Below are 21101 nucleotides of genomic sequence, written 5' to 3'. Positions count from 1 at the left end.
CGGGGGATGGATGTGCCGGAGGCTCGGCGTGGGGAGGGGATGCGGCTCTGGGCAGCGCCATCGCGGCCGCCGCTCCCCGGCCGGGCCCGGGCCCGGCACCGCCTCACGGGCACCGAGCGGGGTCGCGTCAGCACCGGCGCTCCACGGCTGCCCCCTGGCTTTGCGGTAGCGGAGGATTTCACACAGTCCTGAGTGCAGAAAAGCTCCGTCGGCGTGCGTAGGGGTGATTCCAGCTTAGCAGCTGGTCCAGGGGCAGCAGGAGCCGTGTCCCAGCTGGGTTTCCCACTGTGCAAAATGAGCCTTTTCTGGCGGCGAGCAGCTGTGGGAGGGCTGCAGACAAACCTCTGGCATCCGCAGGCGGCTGCCTCTACTACGTGGGACCCAAGAAGGAGGAGAAGCGCGAGGTGATCGTGGACCCCGAGCGGAGGCGCCAGGTCTTCCTGGAAAGCCATTTCACCGAAATCGGGAACCACCTGGGCCAGAAAAAGACCGTGCACCGCATCCAGAGCCGGTACTACTGGCTCGGCATCGTGAAAGATGTTGTGGACTGGGTAAGTGGAGGGCAGTGACCGTGTCCGTGACACCGGTGCTGGCAGCAGTCCCGAGACAGCAGCCACAGGAGCGCTGGTGCAGGGATGATGTCATTCCCTGTGCATGTGCTGGGAAGCCACACACTGAGCTACCCTGCAGGTGAATCTTGGAGCGTCCCCAGGCAGCTGGGTAGGCTGGATGTCTTCCCCTGAGTGTCGGGAAGCCTCCTCAGCCTTCTCGTGCAGGGCAGTTTTGATCAGCGTGGCAATGTGGGATTGTTTCAGACAAGTTGCTGAGCCTAGCTTTGGGCAGTTTGGATTCTTTCCAGAGCTGCCCAATTCCCTAAACTGTGGCAAGAGGAGGATCTCGGTGTCTGCTCAGCTGCTTTGCCTCGCCTGTTTCATTGCTGGCAGTTCCCTGCAGCAGGACTCTGCAGCACTGTGGTTTAAGGAGTGTGCTTGCATTGCATGGTCTGAGCTCCTCCAGCGTCCTAGGGCTGAGGATTTCTCTAACCAGCAGTAGGAGGTCAAAATACAATAAAAATTCGCCTGGAAACAGAGTGAGAAATAGCTTAGCTGTAGGCCACGTTGAGAAATTTGGTTATTGTGTCAGAGAAAGCTGTCAGGTGAGCCTTGTGAAAGGTGAGATGCGTCAGCCTGTTGTGTTTCGCCCTTTTTTTTTTCCTGCACCTCCTTATTTTGTAGGGAGAAAGGAAAGTGCTGAGCCCTGCTGTGTGTCTCACGGTGCAGTCTGAGTCTGACAGGATCCATCAGCACGTTCCCAAGTCCTTTGATCCCTCTTTTCCCTCTCCAGATCAAGATGTGTGAAACGTGCCAGAACGCGGAGCACAACAAGAACGTGACGCGGAAAGCGCGGCCCGTCAGGGTGGAATCCCCCTGGGAAGTGCTGGGATTAGACATCCACGGTGAGTGAGAGCCTCAAGTGGCTCTCGGGGCTCCTCCCTCCAGCGGGAGCGTGGCAGACCTGCTGCCACACGCACCGAGGGAGAGCTGCCGCTGCCTCTGACGAGGTGCCAAGGAGGCCACGGCAGCCGCCCAGGCTGCAATCTGATCCCCGGGCTTGGCCGGGCTCCCTCTGCACACACGGTGAGAGCTGTGGGCGGGCTCTCTTCCCCAGAACTGAGGCTCCCACGGGTGTATTTTTGCTGACCAAGGTCACCGAAAATGTTCTGGCCAAATGACATTGCAGAAGAGAGTCATGGTCACTTCTGCAGCGACTGGGTTTTTCACTTTGCCCATTTGGGGGATATGAGGACATCACATTGATTTTTTTTTTTTGATGGCTGTTTATGCAGGGCCTTTTCCTGAGACAAGCCAGAGCAACACACACGTCCTGCTTGTGACTGACTACTTCACCAAGTGGGTGGAGGCTGCTCCTCTGCAGAAGAAAGATCCTTTCTCTGTGGCTAAAGCCCTGGCTACTGTTTTTTACAGGTGGGCTCCTCTGCTGTTGGTTACATTGCACCTCTGCAGTTGGAAAAATACCTGGTGTCCTCAGGGTGTCCTCTTCCTATGAGAGCAGGAATTCTCCCTTCTACAGGAGAGACCATGCAGTGGCTCTCAGTTGCTCTTTACAAAGTCCCTGGGAAGAGCCTGCTATCCTCCTGTTATGGGCAGAGAAGAAAGAGGCAGAAATGTTTCTCTGAGTAGCCTGAGGCCAGGGGAGCTCTGTCCCAGTTCTCTGCAGAAGCTTTAAAGCCATTCCCAGATTTCTCCTAGAAAGTGTTCCTGTCACCATGTGACATTGTCCTTGTGGAAAACAACATGGGGCCAGTGGAGATTTGAATTCAGAGCAAGAAGCTGCTCTCATTTCTCCTGCTGCCTCATCATTCCAAAGCAAACAGGCGTGGCTGCTTTGGAGCAGAGGGACCAGCAGACCTCTCTGCTCTTGGGGAGGTCACAGCAGCTCCATTAGCACCAGCTCCACTGGAGGGTCCTGTCCCCTTCCTGTCCCATTTTCACCCATAAAGATGGAACTCCTTGGGCTCTGCCTCAGCTGATGGAGTAACACCAGTTGTGTGTCCTCTTCTTGCCCAGGTTTGGCGCCTCCAAGAACATTTACACCAGTCAGAGCTGGGACTTCTGCGAGGAGGTAGGTCTGCTGTGGGCTGGTTCAGGGGGAAGCAAAGTGACCTTCAGCAGGTTTTCTAGACAATGTGACTTTCAGCAGGATTTTTGGGACAGTGTGATCTTCAGCAGGCAGCAGGTCCTGAAGGCAGAGTTGTGATGTGCTGTGTAGTGGGGGTGAGATGCTGATGCTGCCGTATCCCTGCCCCTGTTGGGAGTGGGAGCTGATTTGCCAGGCGTGGGAGCTGATTTGCCAGTGCTTTCACCTTGGCAGGGATTTAAAGTTGTAGATCAGTGGTGCAAGTCCTCTCTGCTAAGAAGGAAAGACCATGTGCATGAAATTCTAGCCCTACCCTGGGATTAACGCAGCTTCCCGGTGCTGTGGAGAGCTTCAAGCACAGGAGCTGTCATTGCAAAACATTTTCTCAGGCTCTAATTTTTCTGGGGGGCGTTTTCAGACTGGCACAGGGCAAACAGTGCCTGTCCTGGCACAGGGGGGACAGTGCCTGTCCTGGCACAGGGGGACAGAGCCTGTCCTGGCACAGGGGACAGAGCCTGTCCTGGCACAGGGGGGACAATGCCTTTCCTGGCACAGGGGACAGTGCTTTGGAGGCTGCTCCGGGGCTGACACGCCGTCATCTCCGTGTTCTCCCAGGTCAGCCGGCACCTGTGTGAGCGCTGGAACATCTCACAGCTCCTCACACCCACAGACCCCACAGACCCCCCCAGCCCTGGTGACCACAGTGCTGAGGTGCTCAGGGCCTCCATCTGCAGCGTGGTGAACGAGAAGCCCAGCGAGTGGGACGCGCACCTGGACCCCGTCCTCTTCGAGTTCCGCACCTCGGTCAACTCAGCCACCAAGTACAGCCCCTTCTTCCTCATGTTCAACAGATACGTGTGCCTGTCCTCAGAGGTAACTGCCCGGCCCAGGGGAGCCTTGCAGGAGCTTTGTCACTGCTGTGGTTGCAGAGTAACACCCGAATCTGTGCCTTGCAGGTGGATTTTGTCAAGGACTCTAAAGAGCAGGGGGCTGGCTCTGGTAAGGCCGACAGCCTCCCGCCGTTCACAGCCACGGTGCAGGAGCAGCAGAACGTGGTGAAGGAGATTGTAAGTCTTGTGGTGCCTTGAAATAATTTTGCAGCTAAGTCCAAGCCTGGCCTGAGAGGAGAGGTGGCACCTCAGTGTGTGCCAAGGGCAGCAGGAGCAGAACTGGACCCTCTGGGCCAGCACCACAGGGGAGCTGCTGGTGGTGCTGCTCAGAGGTGGGTGATGAAATACGAGGGACTGACTTGCTCCATCAGGCTAATGAGAGCTGTGTCCCAGCCTGCCCAGCTCCCTGCCTTGTAATCTGCATCTCAAATCAGCCAAGGGAGTCCCTCCTTAGGCAGGGACAAGAAGCCTTCAGGGAGATGCTGTGTAACTGCAAAGGTTTAAAGTAGCCCTGCTCCAAAATGTGAGGAGGTTTGGGCTACCATGAGGAGTAGTGGCCCAGTGGGCAGGGAGATGGGCTTGGGGAGCAAAGTCAGCATGCAGCTCCTGACTGTCTCTGACATGCTGGGTGACCTTGGGCAGCTCATTTGGTCTCTCTAGTCCTTGATTCCCTCACTTGAAAAATGACCTCAGTGTCCCCTGTGAAATGCTTGGTGAGCTGTGTGCCAAAAAACCACAGACAAGGCTCAAGTGCTTTGTTTGCTCAGTCATTTCTTACACTCAGGGTTGTGTGGTTCTCTCTGATCTCACCTGGACTGTGGTTGTTCTTGCCAGGGAACGACAGGAGGAATATGGGACAGGAGGGAGGAGGGCCTGGGAGCTGGATATGTAGGATCTGATCCCTTTTGCAGCTCAGGTTCACTAGCTCAGCTCCCCTTCTGTGAAATGGAGCTGCAGATCCTGGCACAGGGCAGTGAGAGCTCTGTCCTGTCCCTGAGGGAGCCTCTGCTGTTGGGATCGCTGGCTCTCTCCTGCATCCAGGCAGGGGTTGGGGCTGTAATTAACAGGAGGTGATAAAGCTTCCCTGGGCTCTGTGGCACTCCAGCCTAGATCCCCTTCTGCCCTCTACTGACTGGCAGCTCTGAGCTCGGCCGTGGAATTGCAGTTTCACACTGCAAGGTCTCCTGCTGGTTTGGGTGGTGAGAACAAGGCTGGGAAGTCCCTGCTGAGTCCCTCCCTTGCCCCAGGTGCATTCAGCTGTGACACTGCCAGCTCTCACTCCCTCTCAGCCTCTCTTACAAGGAAGGACCGTGGGAGCTGGGCCTGCTCAGTCTGGAGAAGACTGAGAGGGGATCTCATCAACCCACAGAAATATCTCTGAGGGGTGTCAGGTGATTGTGCCAGGCTCTTCTCAGTGGCGCCCAGTGACAGGATGAAGAGGAATGGCCATAAACTAAACCACAAGAAGTTCCACCTCAATGTGAGGAAGAGCTTCTCTCCTTTAAAGTGCCAGAGCACCGGAACTGCCCAGGGAGGCTGTGGATTGTCCCTCTGTGGAGACATTCCAAACCCACCTGGACACATTCCTGTGTCACCTGCTCCAGGTGACCCTGCCTGGACATGGGGTTAGCCTGGACGATCTCCAGAGCTAAAGATTCCAACCCTAAGGATTCTGGGATTCACAGAGCTTGTGTCAGAGCTGAGCTGGTTGCTGCATGACCCCTGGAAGCCCAACCCCTCCTTTCTCCTGGCAGGTGATCTCCAACATGACCACGGCCTGCAAGCGCGAGCGCAAGGGCGCCAAAAGGAAAACTCGGGGCCTGCCCTCTCTGGCCTTCAAGGTGGAAGACAACGTGTTTGGGGGCAGCCCTGCCAGCTCCCTGAAGAAGCTGAAGAAGGGCCAGTTTGTTTCGTTCCAGATTGAGACGGTGCTGCCCCCCGAGCAGAGCATGACCGGTGGGAAGAAGCCCAGTTAACCCTGGGTGTGCCGGGGTCCTGCGGCGCCGGGGACAGCACCGACTGTCCCCAGGGTTTGTGGCCTGGCTGCATGGGAGTGCAGGGTGCAGACATGCCTGCTCTGTCCTGGGAGAAAGGAAAGGGACGGCTCAGACAAAGGGGTCTGTTCAGTCCCTTCCTGGTCCGGGTTTGCCCTTGGATCATCCCTCGGAGCCAGGGAGGTGGCACCGTCCTCGTTTAGGTGTGGCAGGGAGAGACTCGGTCCTGCCAAAAAGCTCCACCTTGACTGTGGCTTGGAAGTTGCCCTTTGGGAGGGATTGGGTGCAGAGCAAAGCCCAGGAGTGATCTGGGTGCAGGTGGAAGAGAAGCAGAAGCCAGACCTGGCTTAGCCACGGGCAATGTTTCCTGCAGCTTAAAAGTGTCCCTGCTGTGAGCCTGAGCCAGGAATAGTCACTCCAGGTCTGACTGTGTTCCTGGTGGATGTGGGAAGGGCTTGAAGTGAGAGATTTTTTTTTTGTTTTTTAATGGTTTGTTTTAAGCATTTACTAGCAGAAATAAAATCAACAACAGAATGTGGTATTTTTGGTTTTGGTTATCCAGGCAGAGAAAAATGAATTTGTCTTTTGTAATGTCACCATTCTGTTCTCTCCAGAAATGGTGCAAACTCCAGGAATCCTGACATCTGTGCCTGTGCTAGTGAGGGTCACAGGGGTGTTTTTAAGCCCAGCAGTCCAAAAACACCTGGAAATTTTGGGATAATGACACTGCCTCTCTGATATGTGTATAGCCCACCTGGATGCATGGGTGCTGTCTAGGAAAGAGCCTGAGCTCTTCCATTCCTTAAGAGTTGGAGTGGGAGGTGAAGGGGAAAATAATTTACAAGCTGGATTTCTTGAAAATGGATTTCTCTGTGTTAGGGGTTAATTAAACCCTTGTCAAGTCTCTCTTGAGGGGTTAATTAAACCCACTGAGCCCCTGTTTAAGGATTAATTTAAAATATTATTTCAAGCTCTTTTCCCGGTTGCTTTTTGAGCCAACTCCTGTGTTGTATTTTCCCTCTCTACTGCAAAAATGACATAAAACCAATAAAATAATTTTAAAAATTTAAAAACATGTATATTTAGGGAGTATAAAAAAACCTTCTGAGGCGGGGAAAATTCCGGGGCTGCCTTTGCCGCGCCAGGGCGGGGTTTTACCGGGGCAGGGCGGAGCGGGGGGACCGGGGACCCCCAAATTCGGGGTTCGAGGAGGGGTCCCCGGTGCCGCTTCTCGGTCCGGCCCTGGGCGGGGCCGGGCGCGCGCCGCAGGAGGGGCGGGGTCGGGGGCGGGTCCACGGCAGAGCCACGCCCAGCACCGACCTTGTTCCCGGGACGCGCCGCCGCCGCCGGTTGGAGCGGGCTGATCCCGCCGATCCCTGACCCGCCGCCGGTAAGAGCCGTCCGGGCGGGCCGGGGCTGAGCTGCTCGGAAGGGGGAGCCGTGTGTGGGGGTCCGGCCGGGCTATGGCGGGCTCGGCCCTTCCCGGGTGTCTCCCCCGCCTCGGGACGTTCTCCGCCGCGGGGAAGGCGGGATGCGAGTGCGGACCTTGGGCGGCTCCAGCTCGGCGGCTGGGGACACTGCTGCGGGTGGCGGGGAGCTGCGGTGGCTGCCTCCTACTCCTCTTCCTCCTCCTCCTCCTCCTCCTCCGTGGGCCGGATCCGCGCAGCTTTCCAGCGGATGGCAGCAGCGAGCACCCTGGGAAGCGTGTGCTGCTCCTCCCTGGCACCGCTGCTCTGCTTTGCGTCCATCCCTCCTTCCCCACCCACCCCGTAAACCCCCGTGCTTCCCCAAATTGCAGCCTCCGCCCTGTTTACTCCGCTTTTTAGTGTTTTATCCCATTTACCCGACCACCGAGCGGCTCTCGCCCAAGGGCACAGCTTGTCCGGTGCCGAGGCTGCCCTTGGTCCCGGTGCTTTGGTTTTGGGGCGCTGCGGTCTCACAGGCCGGAGTGTGGCCGGCACATGGCCCCCTTAGCGCGGTGCCTTCCGCACTGTGCACCGTCACCAGCTGCTGACCCAGCACAAATTTCGGGATCCGCCACCTCCCTCTTGCCAACGCGTGGCTCCTCAGGGCATGGCACCGGAGCAGGTGAGCGGCTCGCTCGGCTTAGGGCAGGTCGAGCTTTCCGCCCTTTGCCGGCTCCGTTCAGAGCCCGCCCCAGCATCGCTGCTGCCGGACAGACCGGGCGGCAGCGAGGGCAGCGTCCCGCCCGCCCCGGAGCCTTCCTCTCCCGCGGGACGCAGCCGTGGAATTCCAATCCCTTTTTAATTTCCTCTCGGGATTTTTGTTGTGTCATTGAACTGCACGCTGACTGCACAGCGGGTTCAGTGGGCTACCCCGAATTAATATCCAGGAGGGCTGGGGACAGTAAGGTGTGGCAAGCTGCGGTACATATAGTTTAGTCTTATTTTGATGAGGGGGATCCGTTATAGAGCTGAGCTGCTCCCTGTCTGCTTTCCTACGGTTTTGGCTCCTTGGTTTCAGCTTTGTCCTGGGAAGGGTGAGCAGGGACTCTGGGATCATGACTGTCCAAGTTTAACACCTCCACGGCTCCGTAGCACAGGACACGTGGCTGCACGGATGTGATGGCAGCACCCAGCAGCGGCCACAGCCAGATTCCCATCGGGATGTGCAGATTTTTGCTTTGGGATTCAGGATGGGTGAAGGCATCCGGGAGGAGAGTTTGTCTTCTTTTGTGCTGCTCATTTAATGAAATACCGTGTGCAGCAGGGGGGAGGGAGGTGCAGATAGTGGTGTCTGGGGTCAGGATGGGTTGGTGGGGAGCTGGCACAGTTGTCCCCCATGTCCTTCCCTTTCCCTGCCTCCTCTCTGAGATAAATAACCCCGTCCCCCTCTCTCACCCCGCAGCAGAGGCCGACATGAGCACGTCCTTGCTGTGCTAGGGCTGCCCCTCCCCACGTCAGAGCCCCCAGCCCGGTGGCGAGGATGCGGGCCTGGAAGGCGGTGGCCAGCACGCTGGCGCTCAGCGGGGCCGATGTCGTGGTCACCACGCTGCTCTACACACACGGCCAGGGCGGCCGGAATGTCCTGCAGGACCTGCGGCACTTCAACATCTTCAACTCGCTGCTGGACATCTGGGGGGGCTGCCTGTACCGCAGCTGCGTGCTGCTGGGCGCCGCCATCGGCGTGGCCACCAACACGGCCTACGGCCCCCGGCGCCTCCGGGCCTCGCGCACCTTCATCGCCGTCGTCTGCCTCCTCATGGGCATCTACATGATGGTGAAGCTGCTGCTCTACTCGGAGGTGCGGAAGACCATCAGGGACCCCTGGTTCTGGGGGCTCTTTGCCTGGACCTACGTGGCGCTGGCGGCCACCTTCGGGCTGTGGCAGCTGCTGGCCTGTGTCACCTCGTCCCGCGAGGCGCTGGGGCCCAGCTCCGAGTCCCGCGCCGAGGTGGAGGAGAGCTGTGATGGAGGCACCCCGAGGGACAAGAGGGAAGAGGCAGCAGGTCCCACCATCCATAAACTGCTGTCCTACACCAAGCCAGATGCCTTCTTCCTGGGCATCGCCTCCTTCTTCCTCCTTGTGGCTGCCTTGGGTGAGTGAAGGGACCAGGCAGGCCATGGTGTGCTCCCATCCCCACCAGGAGGGATGGAGGAGCCATGGTCATGGGGCATGGAAGCACCCTAGAACTGCTTTTTTGGGGGTGCTGGGTGGCATGTGCTGCATGGGGTGGGTGAAAAATGCTATGAGGCAACACCAAATGCAGAAGGGGATAAAATATTCTGGGAGTGCAACGTCCCCATTGTGTGATGGCCAAGTATCTCTGGGGTGGGGATGGGGTTGTCCACAGTCTGTCATAGTTGGGATTACAGATCCTGTGCCAATCCCATGCAGTGGGGCTGAACCTCCATGTCCTGTGCTTGTCCTGCAGGAGAGACCTTCCTGCCCTACTACACAGGGCTGGCCATCGATGGCATTGTGGTGCAGAAGAGCATGGATCGCTTCTCCACGGCAGTGCTGGTCATGTCACTGCTCGCCATAGGAAGGTAATGTAGGGGCTGGATCTGGCCCTGGAAAGGAGTTTGGGGTTTTCCCACAGGAGTTTGTGGTGATGGTGGGCACAGGCACCCACTGCACCAGTTTGGTGCCAGGCCCCAAGGATGTGCTGTGAATTCTCTGCACAGAGAGGCCGTGGCTGGCAGTCACAAGGCCTTTGTGGAGCCCTTTGTGTCCATCTGCTGGAGATGGGGGAGCAGGAATGGACACAGGGAATGGGTTCCCTGGGGAGTGCTGTTCCAGCAGCGCTGCGTTGCTTCCCAAAACTTGTGACTACCACAGTTAGGACCAACCACCACTGTGCTGGTGGCACCCAGGAGAGGTGTGGGCTGGTGATAAGTGGTGTCAGCACTGCCCAGGCCCTTGGCCAGGCGTGGGGGTGTTGGTGTGGCTGAGAGGGTTTCGTGTCCATGGCTCTATAACGTTTCTTATCTGCAATTAGCTCATTTGCCGCAGGTATCCGGGGCGGCGTTTTTACGCTCATCTTTGCCCGGCTGAACATCCGCCTTCGGAACTGCCTCTTCAGGTCCCTGGTGTCTCAGGAGATGAGTTTTTTTGATGAGAATCGCACAGGTTGGTTCCTCTCTCCCCTGGATTCGCTCTAACCTCTCTGTCCCATCCCAGATTTTTTCCCCTTGGCTTGCTCTACTGTCATACAGCAGACTGGGGGCAGCCAGAGGCAGCAGCCACTGCTCGTGGTTAGAAATAGAGGCAGAAAGTTCTTCCTTTTCTGTTGCCTCCCACCGTGGGGATGTCCCATTGCCACCCATCAGCCTGGCATCCAGAAGTCCCACCCCCAAAACTCCCATTTCCTTCCTCCCATCAGTGCCTATTGGTGGGCTGCTCTCCAGCTCTGCTCCTGTCCCTGAAACCTCGGATGTGTGAGGCTTGCTGGGTGTGCTTGTTGCTTTCCCTGCTTCCAGTTCAGTCCTGTCCCTGTCCCAGGCCTTGTGTGCCACTCTGGTGTAACTTGCACACATTTAATTTTGTCTCAGTGGTATTTTTAGTTTTGAGGCTGTTGCTGTATTTAGCAGTCACTGCACAGTGCCTTGGTAGCTGAGGGCAGCAGAGATGTTACTGGAAGTGGGATACAGATAACCCTGGACTTGCACAAAAGCATGGGAATTCAGCTGGGCTCAAACACAGGCCAAGGATTCAGGAGCTCAGGGTGATGTTTGCTGGCTGTAACACTCAGCTCCACCAAAAGGCACCGCCAGAGCTTCATCACTCAGTAGCTGTCCCATGTCCTCAGGTCCCTCAGGCCAGCTCCAGGCTGTGGACTGTGTGTGGCCTGTGGGCTGCCCTCCAGCACAGGATGCTGCCACAGATGCCACAGTCCCCTTTGCTGTCCTGCAGCCACCCTTGGTGACCCAGGGATGTAGCTTGTGCCTTCAGGTGCCACCTCCTGCTCCTCATGCATGCAGCAATCCAAGCTCCTCTGTTTTGCTCTGCATCCACAGCAGTGGAGAGTTGCCCCCCCTTTCCACGCCACCCTTCAGACCCGCAGCTGGTTGGATGGGGAGCTCCATCTGGCCCCTGGCATGGGATGTGGGACACAGTTAGGCAGTGACCTGCAGTGGTGACACATCCCTGCTCTCCCCTTCCCTGACCCCTCGTTGCTGCAGGGGACGTCATCTCCCGCCTGACGTCGGACACGACCATCGTGAGCGACCTGGTCTCCCAGAACATCAACATCTTCCTGCGCAACGTGGTGAAGGCCACGGGCGTCATCTTCTTCATGTTCAGCCTCTCCTGGAAGCTCTCCCTCGTCACCTTCATGGGCTTCCCCATCATCATGCTGGTGTCTGATGTCTATGGGAAGTACTACCAGGTAGGCAGGAGCAGCTGGCATTGCCACAGTGTGTCCCTGTGAAGCCCTCAGGGAGCTTGCGGGTGGCCTTGGAGCCGGTGGGAGTGATGCTGGAGTGTTTTGCTGCCAGCAGTGGGGGCAGGAAGGTGACGTTAAACCTGTGTGGGCAGACTGGGCTCTTACCTTGCTTCATGCTCAGGACTGGAAGCATCTCAGGTCTGATAGAAGAGGTGGCTGGGCTGTGGAATGTCCTGTATGCATCTGCCTGTCCTTGTGCCATCTCTCCTCTCTGTTTGGAGTCACCTGGTGGGGCCCCAGAGCCCAGGGCGAGCGGGGAGATGTGCCACAGGCAGCCTGGCACTCACTGAGCTCCCTCTGCCTCCCCCTGCTCCCTGCAGAAGCTCTCCAAGGATGTGCAGAGCGCTCTGGCCAAGGCCAACAACACGGCTGAGGAGACCATCTCGGCCATGAAGACCGTCCGCAGCTTCGCCAACGAGGAGACGGAGGCCAACGTATACTGGCAGAAGCTGCAGCAGGTGTACAAGCTCAACAAGCGGGAGGCCATGGCTTACACCTACTATGTCTGGTCCAGTGGGGTAGGTGGATGGCCCTGGGGCTTCCCTGCCTGGGGCTGGGATGGGCAGGGGGGTCTCTCCATGTCCCAAAGCACACATGGTTCTCCTCTGCTCCCAGGGAACTCTGTGGGGTGAGCCCAGCCCTGCTTTCTGCTGCCGGTGATCCCCGGGCTCTCGATCATTTGTTATTTTTATCCATCAAAATGGATGGATAAAAATACACTCCAAGGCAGTGTTGTGTCATTCCATGGAGCTGCCTGTTTTCCCTGCCTCCGGTTCACATGGGGCAATAATTGATAGGAGCTGCAGGTCGTGGAGCAGCCCTGGCTGCGTGGTGCTGCAGTGCCTGCCTGTGCCAGCTCCGCTCCGGGGCTCCGGCTGGGAACAGCCGTGGCGTTGGTTGAGCTTCTGCTCAGGAATGGAGATCTTCTGTGTGTGGGTGGTGGCAGGGGGAGGCTGCTGGGCTTTGGCTTTGGGCTTTTTTCTTTTTTTTTTCCCCCCCTGCAAAATGCTTTTTCATCGTTTAACGCCAGATGGTTTGGGATTTCTCCAGGGCAAAACCCTCACGCGAGGCTGCCCTCGTCTCTGCACGTTCAGGGATCGAGGCAGTCGCTGGTGAAGGGTCTGTGAGTTACGGTGCCTTCATGCAGCTGCGAGAGACTTCATGGCTTCCCAAGTCTGGAAACAAAATGGGAGCATTATTAGCATGGTTTCTGGGCTCCCAGGTGAAGCTGGAGCATGAGCTGGGTTGACACTGGTCCTGACAAATCTAAGAAGGCAAAAGCCCTAAAAAAACTGCTCCTGCAGGGCTCATGTAGAAAGAAGACAATGGATGTAGCTCAGCCCTGGTAGAGTCTTTCTTGGAGGGAATGCAGGAGCTTAAGGTCAGATCATGGCAGAGCTGTAGAGGAGGCATTTTTTCCTCCTGTATTTTTGTCTGTGTGAATTTACAACCTCCTCTGGTCCCACAGGGCACCAGGGCATTGCTGCTTTTTGGAGCACCTGGGCAGCATGGAACAAAACCAGCTGAATAAAAGGGGCCGGTATTTTTGTCACATCAGAGCTGATCTGTCTCCTTTCTAGAGTAGGTGGTACCCCCCACAGACTTCAGGTGACAGCTGGGGTTATGCTTCAGGGACTTGTACAGGCAAGGAGGATATTCTGCATTAACTCCTGGCTTGATTTTGTGTTCTAAATTAAAATGTGTCACACTCGTATAAAGGAAAGTTTATTTTAGTGGTGAGGTGACTGCATGCCTTGGATAATTTGAACATAGATTATTATGCTTGAGGACCTCAGTCCAAGAGAGAAGTTCACAAGATGCTCTGTTATTTCAGATAAATTCTGCCTCCTTGGCTGCTGTCCCTCGGGACTTGTTTTGTTGAAAGATATCTGCCCAGCTCCTTAAATCAGCCCATGTACTTGAGTTGTTTTTCTCATTTCCATGCTCGCTCCTAGGGCTGTCAGCTGCACTGTCAGGGATCCTCAGCTCAGGGCCCAAAGGATAAATGTCAGCACATGAAGTTTGGGCTGTTGTGTGAGTAATGACAAATACACCAAATATCCATTTGTCCTTGCTGATTCTGGGCTGTTTTCTTGCTTTCAGCTGACCCTGCTGGTGGTCCAGGTCAGCATCCTTTACTATGGAGGGCACCTCGTGATCTCTGGGCAAATGACGAGTGGAAACCTGATATCCTTCATCATTTATGAGTTTGTCCTGGGGGACTGCATGGAGGTGAGTTAGTTTTAGCAGGGAACCCCAGAATGGGTTGGGTTGGAAGGGACCTTAAAGCCCATCTCTTTCCAGCTCCCTGCCATGGTCAGGGACACCGTCCACACCTTCCCAGGTTTTTCCACGCCTCATCCAACCCGGCCTTGGACACTTCCATAGGTGGGGCAGCCACATCTTCTCTGGGCAACTTGTGCCAGGGCCTCCCCAAGCTCTGGGCTGCCCCTTCTATCTCCCAGAAGGTCCCAGGGCAGTTGCAGGGATAGATCCAGTGCTGACTTTCCCATGACTCATTTCTTTGGTGCTTTGGCACTGCCAGAGGGGGGATGCTCCCCTCTGCTTCCCATTCCTCCCCTGCTGTGGTCTCACAACCTTTGTGTTCCTGAAGCAGCTTGTCCCCCAAAAAGGCAGCTGGGAGCAGAGGGGTCAGGCTGGCCCTGCTGAAGGGCAGAGCCCTGGCTGCCTGCCAAGCACATTTCCTGGCATGAAGAATGAAGGGATTACAAAGCTGCCTGTTAAATTTCAGGCTTCATTAAAAACTTAATTATATTACCTTTTTTTTCCCTTTCCCTGGAATAGGCTGCAAGCTGCTGCGTTGGCAGCACATTAGCAAGATGGGATTGTGGGTGGGATGGTAGAGCCCACCCAGGGCTGCCTTCCCCTTGCAGAGGCATAAACTTGGCTAATCAAGGCAGGAATGATCCAGTCGAGGTTTCCTCACAGCCAAGTGTGGTTTTGGTGGTGCTTCAGCCTCTGTGCAGGGGCAGAGCAGAGCTGGAGGCAGCTTGCCTGGCTCTCACCATCTGCTCAGATCACTGCAGCCTCTGGTGGGGTTTCCAGGCTGTGGTTTTGGTGTGGATTTAGTTTGGTTTGGGGGGGTTTTCCCCCTCCTGGTGGGAGGGGCAGTAACAGTACAAACTGTTCTGCAGCTCTGGGTTTAATATTGAAAAACATCCTTCCCCTGGGCTGTCCATGTATCCCTTCCATACCCAACAGAGGAGGGAGAGTTTTCCTTCCCTGTGTCTGATGCCCGCAGCCAACGTCAGGCAATGGGAGACTTGGGAATGCTTCAGCCATTCCCCTTTGGAGTGGCACTGGCTGATTCCCCATCTCCTGGGAGGGTCTCACTGCTGCCTCTTCTCTTGCAGTCCATCGGCTCCGTGTACAGCGGCCTCATGCAGGGGGTGGGAGCAGCTGAGAAGGTTTTTGAGTTCATTGACCGCCAGCCCACCATGGTGCACGACGGCTCCCTGGCCCCGGATCGCGTGGAGGGCAAGGTGGAGTTCAGGAATGTCACCTTTTCCTACCGCACTCGCTCTGCCACCCAGGTCCTCCAGGTGAGCCCCGTGGGCACTGAGCGCTCCCAGCACCACGTGCTGCTGCTCCATCCTGGCCAGGAGCAAAGCTCAGCCCGCAGGGAGTGTCAGCTGCCTGTCAGAGATGGGTAAGGGCAGGCTCAGCGCTTGCTGGAAAACAGATTAAAAGGAGCAGCGGGTGTTTAGGGCCGGCCTTCCTTACAAGGAATGAGATTTATTAATAAAACCCTTGTTCCCTGCTCAGGCATTAAACATGTCAGCGTGGCACGGGGCTTTGTGCCAAGCTGCCTCTGACTGTTTCCGTGGGAGAGGGGCTGGGATCATGAGACAGGGGGAAGCAGCAAAGAGGTCAGTTTGCTGTTTAGAGGACCTGCTACATCAGCAGGCAAATCTGAAGCAATTTGGAGGCTTTTTGCTTCCTCAGAGCCAGGAGAAATGGCTGATGTGGCACATCACCAAGGCAGAGGGGCACTCTGGCCAGATTCTGGCTCCTTCTCTTGTGTAGTGCCCCAGGATGTTGAGAAAAGCCTGGACCTGAGCATGTTCTCCCATCCATGTTGCAGGATGTGTCCTTCACCCTGCACCCTGGCAAAGTGACAGCGCTGGTGGGCCCTTCAGGGAGTGGGAAGAGCTCCTGTGTCAACATCCTGGAGAACTTCTACCCCCTGCAGGACGGGCAGGTGCTGCTGGATGGGCGTCCCATTAACATGTACGATCACAAGTACCTGCACTCCGTGGTACGAGCGACTGATACCTGTATTCTGCTTGGGATACCTGTGCTCTGCTTGGCCCACTTGCCACCTGCAGGGCTCTGAGGGGATGCATGGCACTGCTGCACGTTGCTTTGGGTTTGATCTGGCAGCTCCAGAAATGTCCAGAAAGCTGGAGGCTGGAAGTGGTCCAAGAAATGAATTTGGATAATTTGTGGGGGTGGAAAGGAAGGGGATGGAGGGCGGTTTCAAGGGGAAGGGGAAGCCTTCCAAAAACAGAACAAAAAACATCTTTTGTTTGGTATTTTTTGGCCAACACAGTAGAGATATGTTTTTGGCTGTTGGATTAATTATCCTCTAAATTGGGTTTGGAAAAAGAGTTTTGTATTCCTCCAGCAATTTCTGCCTTAAGATCTTGGAGTAATTCTCAGCTAATGGGGAGTTAAACCTCTCAGGATCCTGGCAGCAGCTGGAGCACCAGAAGGGCTCGTGCTTTGCCTAGGAGAGGGGTCTGGGCCCCTCAGCTCTCATCTGTGTGTCAGCACAGATCAGCCTTCATCTCTGCAAGTAACTGCCTCCTTTGTTTGCCCCCAGAGCAAATGGCCTCAGCAGTCAGCAGGAAAACCTGAAAACAATTGATCAGAGACAGGCTGGAAAGCCAAAGTCACTGTGACTAATTTACATTCCCTGCCCGTACAGAGCGAAAATCAAAGGCCAAGCAAATCTTTCAGTTTAGAAAGCCTGGTGTGGTGTTAGGGGCATGGGGAGAAATCAATTAAAATATGACCGTGTCTCCCTGGCTCTCTCCTGCACAATTCTGAGTAATAGTTTGAAAGGTTTGATTTATTCCGATATCAAGGGTTTGATAAAGCAGCTGAACGTGGCAGTGAACAGCCATGGCTGTAAGGCAGGACAGGGAGACTGTTGCTAAGCAATTAAGGAATTGCAGCAGTTACCTCCCTAACTTGCTTATTTGGGATTAAAAGATGCAAGAGGGCTCATTCACATGGCCCAAGTGTGACTACTGGCCTTGAAAGGAAAATCAGCAAGGGCCTGGGAGAGGGTCTCTCCAGAAACTGGTTTTTCATTCTGGGAAAAGCAAACAGTAATGGGAATAACAGATCTGGAGCAAAACCACAGCAGGCTTTAGGAGGGCAAAGCCCATCTCAGATGCCAACATGCCAACATTGCATCAGGTTTCTTTCCTGCAAAGTGGCTTTCCAGCAGAAGGTGCAAACTGGGCATGCTGACATTGGCATCCTCACTGGAAGCTCACCTTGAGCACTTCTCTATGTTGGTTAATGACATTTCTATATCTTGATCTCAGTCCTTACTCAGCAGGAACAAATATCAATGGTCAGAGATATCATGCAGTGCATCTTCTGCTCCTGACCCCTGCTCTCCCTTTGCTTCCTGCAGATCTCCCTGGTGAGCCAGGAGCCCGTGCTGTTTGCCCGCTCTATTGCAGACAATATTTCCTATGGCTTGGCCTCAGCCTCCTTCGAGTCTGTGGTCCAGGCTGCCCAGAAGGCCAACGCCCACAACTTCATCACCGAGCTGCAGGACGGCTACCACACAGGTACCACCCGCTGCTGGGGCTGCCAGCTGCACGCCCTGCCAGCTCTGGGTTTCCATTTTGACCCCTTCCTCTCTCCCTTGACCCAACAGAGGCAGGGGAAAAAGGAGCTCAGCTGTCAGGGGGGCAGAAGCAGAGAGTGGCGATTGCCAGGGCCTTGATCCGAGCCCCTCCCATCCTCATCCTGGACGAAGCCACGAGCGCGCTGGATGCGGAGAGCGAGCACGCGGTGAGTGGGTGCCCTGGCTGCTTGGGACAAAGAGGGCTGGGAGGACAGACTGTAGCCTCAGTTTCCAGCCAGTGGACAAACTTATTCTTGATACAGTGCTATCAATTTGCTTGAGTAAAGCAAATTCCGTAGCAGGAATTTGATTCCGATGCTCTTGTAGCCACCAGGAAAGGAATATTTCCATGCTCACAGCAGCCAATGCCTGACAAACCTGATGAGGGAGGGATCTTTTTCAATGTGGAAGGTGTTAATTGGCATACAGAGAGTCTGTGCAGCCTTTTAGGACAGGATACAGAGGAAGACCTATAAAATGGTGCTGCAGCAAGGAGAGTAGGAGTGCCTGAGCTCAAATCCCAGCCAAGGCACCAAGGAAGTCACACTTGCAGGAAAAGCCTTGAGCATCCTGTGAACTGGTTTATCTGTCTGGAAGTTTGGCCTCCCTGATGCAATGACATGAGGGAAGGGCTGTTCAAGGTTGGGATTTGAGGATGTGCCTCCAATCCCAGAGGACAAATCCTGCTGGGGCAGCACAAGTATCTGACCTTGGAGCAGCTTGCTGCCTCACAGGTCCTCAGTCACGGGTGTGGTACCTGATGCCAGCCCAGAGCTGGTTTTGGCTACCCAGGGGTGTCAATGTGACATGTGCCTGATGGCCACCTGCCCGCCTTTAGACGTCAGTGCTATTGTCTCTTGACTGGAAAAAAACCTTCTCTTGCCTTGCCTTGATACACTGAGGAAAAAATTCTGCTTTTCTGAGCAGCTGCATTCACCAGGTATTGGCTTCCTGCAGTCTCTGCCAGCACCACGTGGCCTCCAAATTTGGGGCCCAGCTGTAACAAGTCCCCATCTTGCAGGATCAGACCTGTGCTCGTAGCTCACCTGGCTGGACTGAGATGATCTTTGGGCTGCAGCCGGGAGCTGAGCTGGACATGCTGGTGCTGGTAGTGCTGCAGGGAGCAGAGCAGAACTCATCCCCTGTCCAGAGCCTTCTGGACAGAGACCACAAAGCTGCTGCTGTCCCAGGGGCCGGGCACTAACGCCTTTTCTCCCCGCAGATTCAGCAGGCGATTTACGGCGACTTGCAGAACCACACGGTGCTTGTCATAGCTCACAGGCTGAGCACTGTGGAGAGGGCACACAACATCATTGTGCTGGACAAGGGCCGCGTGGTGCAGCAGGGCTCGCACAAGGAGCTGATGGAAGAAGGAGGCCTTTATTCCAAGCTGGTGCAGAGACAGATCCTGGGGCTGGAGGGGGGCGGCATGGACAGTGGCCAGCCTGCAGCCCGGGGGGACGCGGCCAAGGCGCCCGGGGGGCTGGAGGAGGAGTTCAGGATAGACCATTCCCATTCCCTGCCAGCCGCGACCATGGCACAGGACGATTTCACCAACGCTGCCGCGCCCAAGTGAGGGCGGCCGGCGCTCGGACGCTCCCTGGGATATGGAGGTGGCAGAAAGATCAGCTGGGATATGGAGGTGGCAGAAAGAACAGCTGGGATATGGAGGTGGCAGAAAGAACAGCTGGGATATGGAGGTGGCAGAACGGCGCCGCTGGCTCGCCCCACGTCACACACCCTGCACACCCAAACACACACCATAGAGCTTCCTGCAGGACGCCTGCTGGCCAGCAAAACAGGGATTCACTCGAGGGAGCTGGGTCCTTAGCAATTCTCAGCATTTCTACTGGGTTTCTTTTCTTACTTCCAGTAACTCCTCTCGACTGGGACTTTTCTCCCATCGATCTGCATGTGTAACTGCTATTAACTGTAATGGATGTTAAATGCATGCGTGGGGGGGAAGGTTGAAAACCCCTCCAGGAATTTCAGGGGGTGGCTTTTGTGGCTGGATAGAAAAACTGACTGTAAAGCAAGGTCCTGCTCCCTCTGCCAATCTATGGGGATAATCCAAAGTTGGCTGAAGCCTGTAGGGAGTTCCCTTTGGCTTTGGTGAAAACTGGATCACTCCCATGGAGCTGAAGGCCGGGAGAGTTTTGCACTGAGTGCCTGCAGGCTCAGGCTCTCAACCATTGCTGCTGAGCTTGAATTACGTAGTATCCATCCTTGCTGGGACAAGCCAGGGGACCGGGAGGCAGATGTTACTTTCTGATTTGCTCTTGGTGCTTGGTGGGTGTTTGTTTTTAAGGATGAAACGTTTTACCATAACTGGGTTAGGTTTTGGGGCTTGGGGGTTTTTTTTTGTTCGATTTGTTTGTAGTTTTTTTAATGTTATTTGTGTGCACTGTGCAATGTCTGTCTGGCTCCAGCATCCACTGAAAATTGGTCTGTTACTTCAGAATTTTTTTTAACTCACAATCCCGGTGCTGGTGTGAAAAAAAAAAAAACCACTACTAAAGACAGGCAAAAAACACTAAAAGACAGCACTTTATAAATCCCACCAAAGCTTTGTTCAGCTTCAGGCCATGCTAGCGACTTCACTGCATGGGAAATCCGTTCTGTCACGTTCCTTGAAGTCCAGCTTCAGCTGCCTGAACTTTATAATGTGTTTCTTTGAATATAATTTATTTTAGTAAGAGGGATAGAAAGAAATGTGTTGCTCCTAGTCCTTTGGGGTAATGGCTCTGGCTTAGTAGTGTTATCCTGCTATAGATTGGTGAAAAATCCTGTGCAGCCAGGCAAGTGCTGTTTTAAAAATAGCATTTCTAGGGGAACACTGACTTCAGACTCTGCATAGTTAGGAAATTCTCTCAAGCACTTTAGCTCTCATGTTTTCTGATACTTGAATGCTGCTGCATTTTCCTTTCCAGCAGGTTTGCATTTTTGTTATTGGCAATGTTTTGTTTTCATTTAGTGATGTTTTACAAACTCTAAATTTAGTGTCCTTGAGGAGGGATGCTCAAAAAAAAAAAATAAAATACTACCTCTGCCACTCAACATCGAGCTGCTCTGGTTGGGGGTGTTTTTTGCTTTCTGGGTTTTCAAGGTAACGTTCATCTGACACCACAGCTGAATGCAGCTGCTCCTGCACCTGTTCTGGGGAATGACAAGAGGAGCCCACAGAGAAGGAGGTATGTAAAACACTCCAGCATCTGATAATGGCTGTGAGCCCAGCAGTCAGGATAACTCATTTCCACCCCGATCCCGTTGGGTGTCAGTCTCCCAGGGAAGGACAGGCAGTCTAACCTGTTCTCAAAGCATGGTGCTTCCTGGCTGGAATCTTTTCAGCTGCTGGCTTTTGTGATATGATAACAATCTGTGCCCCAGAAGAAGAACAAGATCTCTTTTTGTTTTCCCTCCCTCCGCTTAGGGAACTTGTGTGGTGCTCTGAGCTCCTCAGTCACCCTTCAGTAAATGGCCAGGAGTTCCTGCTTGAGGAAAATTTGCTCTGTGGGTATGAGGAGGCTGGGAGTTCCACCCAATGCTGACAGGCAAGTGATTAATTCTGCATTTTCATCAGTACCTGGCAGCAGAATGGGGCCCCTGGTTCATAGAAGTGAAATTTATTTCTGCTTAATTAAAAACTGGGGGAAAACCCAAATTGAGCTGCCTGGGAACTAGGGAAGCCAACTCCCCCTGCAAAGTACTGGTAGCAAAATGATCATTTGTACATGAGATGCCAGGAAAGAGAATTTGATTGT

At 54.9% G+C, this 21101-nt stretch overlaps 1 protein-coding gene across 1 annotated transcript; it reads left to right on the top strand.

Moving 5' to 3' along the window:
• The first annotated feature begins 7546 nt into the window (after positions 1-7546).
• ABCB9 (ATP binding cassette subfamily B member 9) lies at positions 7547-20397 on the top strand. The gene is made up of 12 exons (XM_066562009.1): positions 7547-7630; positions 8411-9101; positions 9438-9552; positions 10005-10135; positions 11188-11393; positions 11771-11968; positions 13554-13682; positions 14825-15013; positions 15556-15729; positions 17122-17281; positions 17371-17507; positions 18563-20397. Exons 2-12 carry the CDS (start codon positions 8489-8491, stop codon positions 18914-18916), a joined length of 2406 nt encoding a protein of 801 aa, XP_066418106.1. The 5' UTR covers positions 7547-7630; positions 8411-8488; the 3' UTR covers positions 18917-20397.
• The last annotated feature ends 704 nt before the right edge of the window (positions 20398-21101 follow it).

Source organism: Molothrus aeneus, chromosome 18 (assembly GCF_037042795.1).
Source record: "Molothrus aeneus isolate 106 chromosome 18, BPBGC_Maene_1.0, whole genome shotgun sequence".
Lineage (NCBI taxonomy): Eukaryota > Metazoa > Chordata > Aves > Passeriformes > Icteridae > Molothrus > Molothrus aeneus.
The sequence above is the reverse complement of the archived record's forward strand: the minus strand, read 5'-3'. Positions and strand labels throughout refer to the sequence as shown.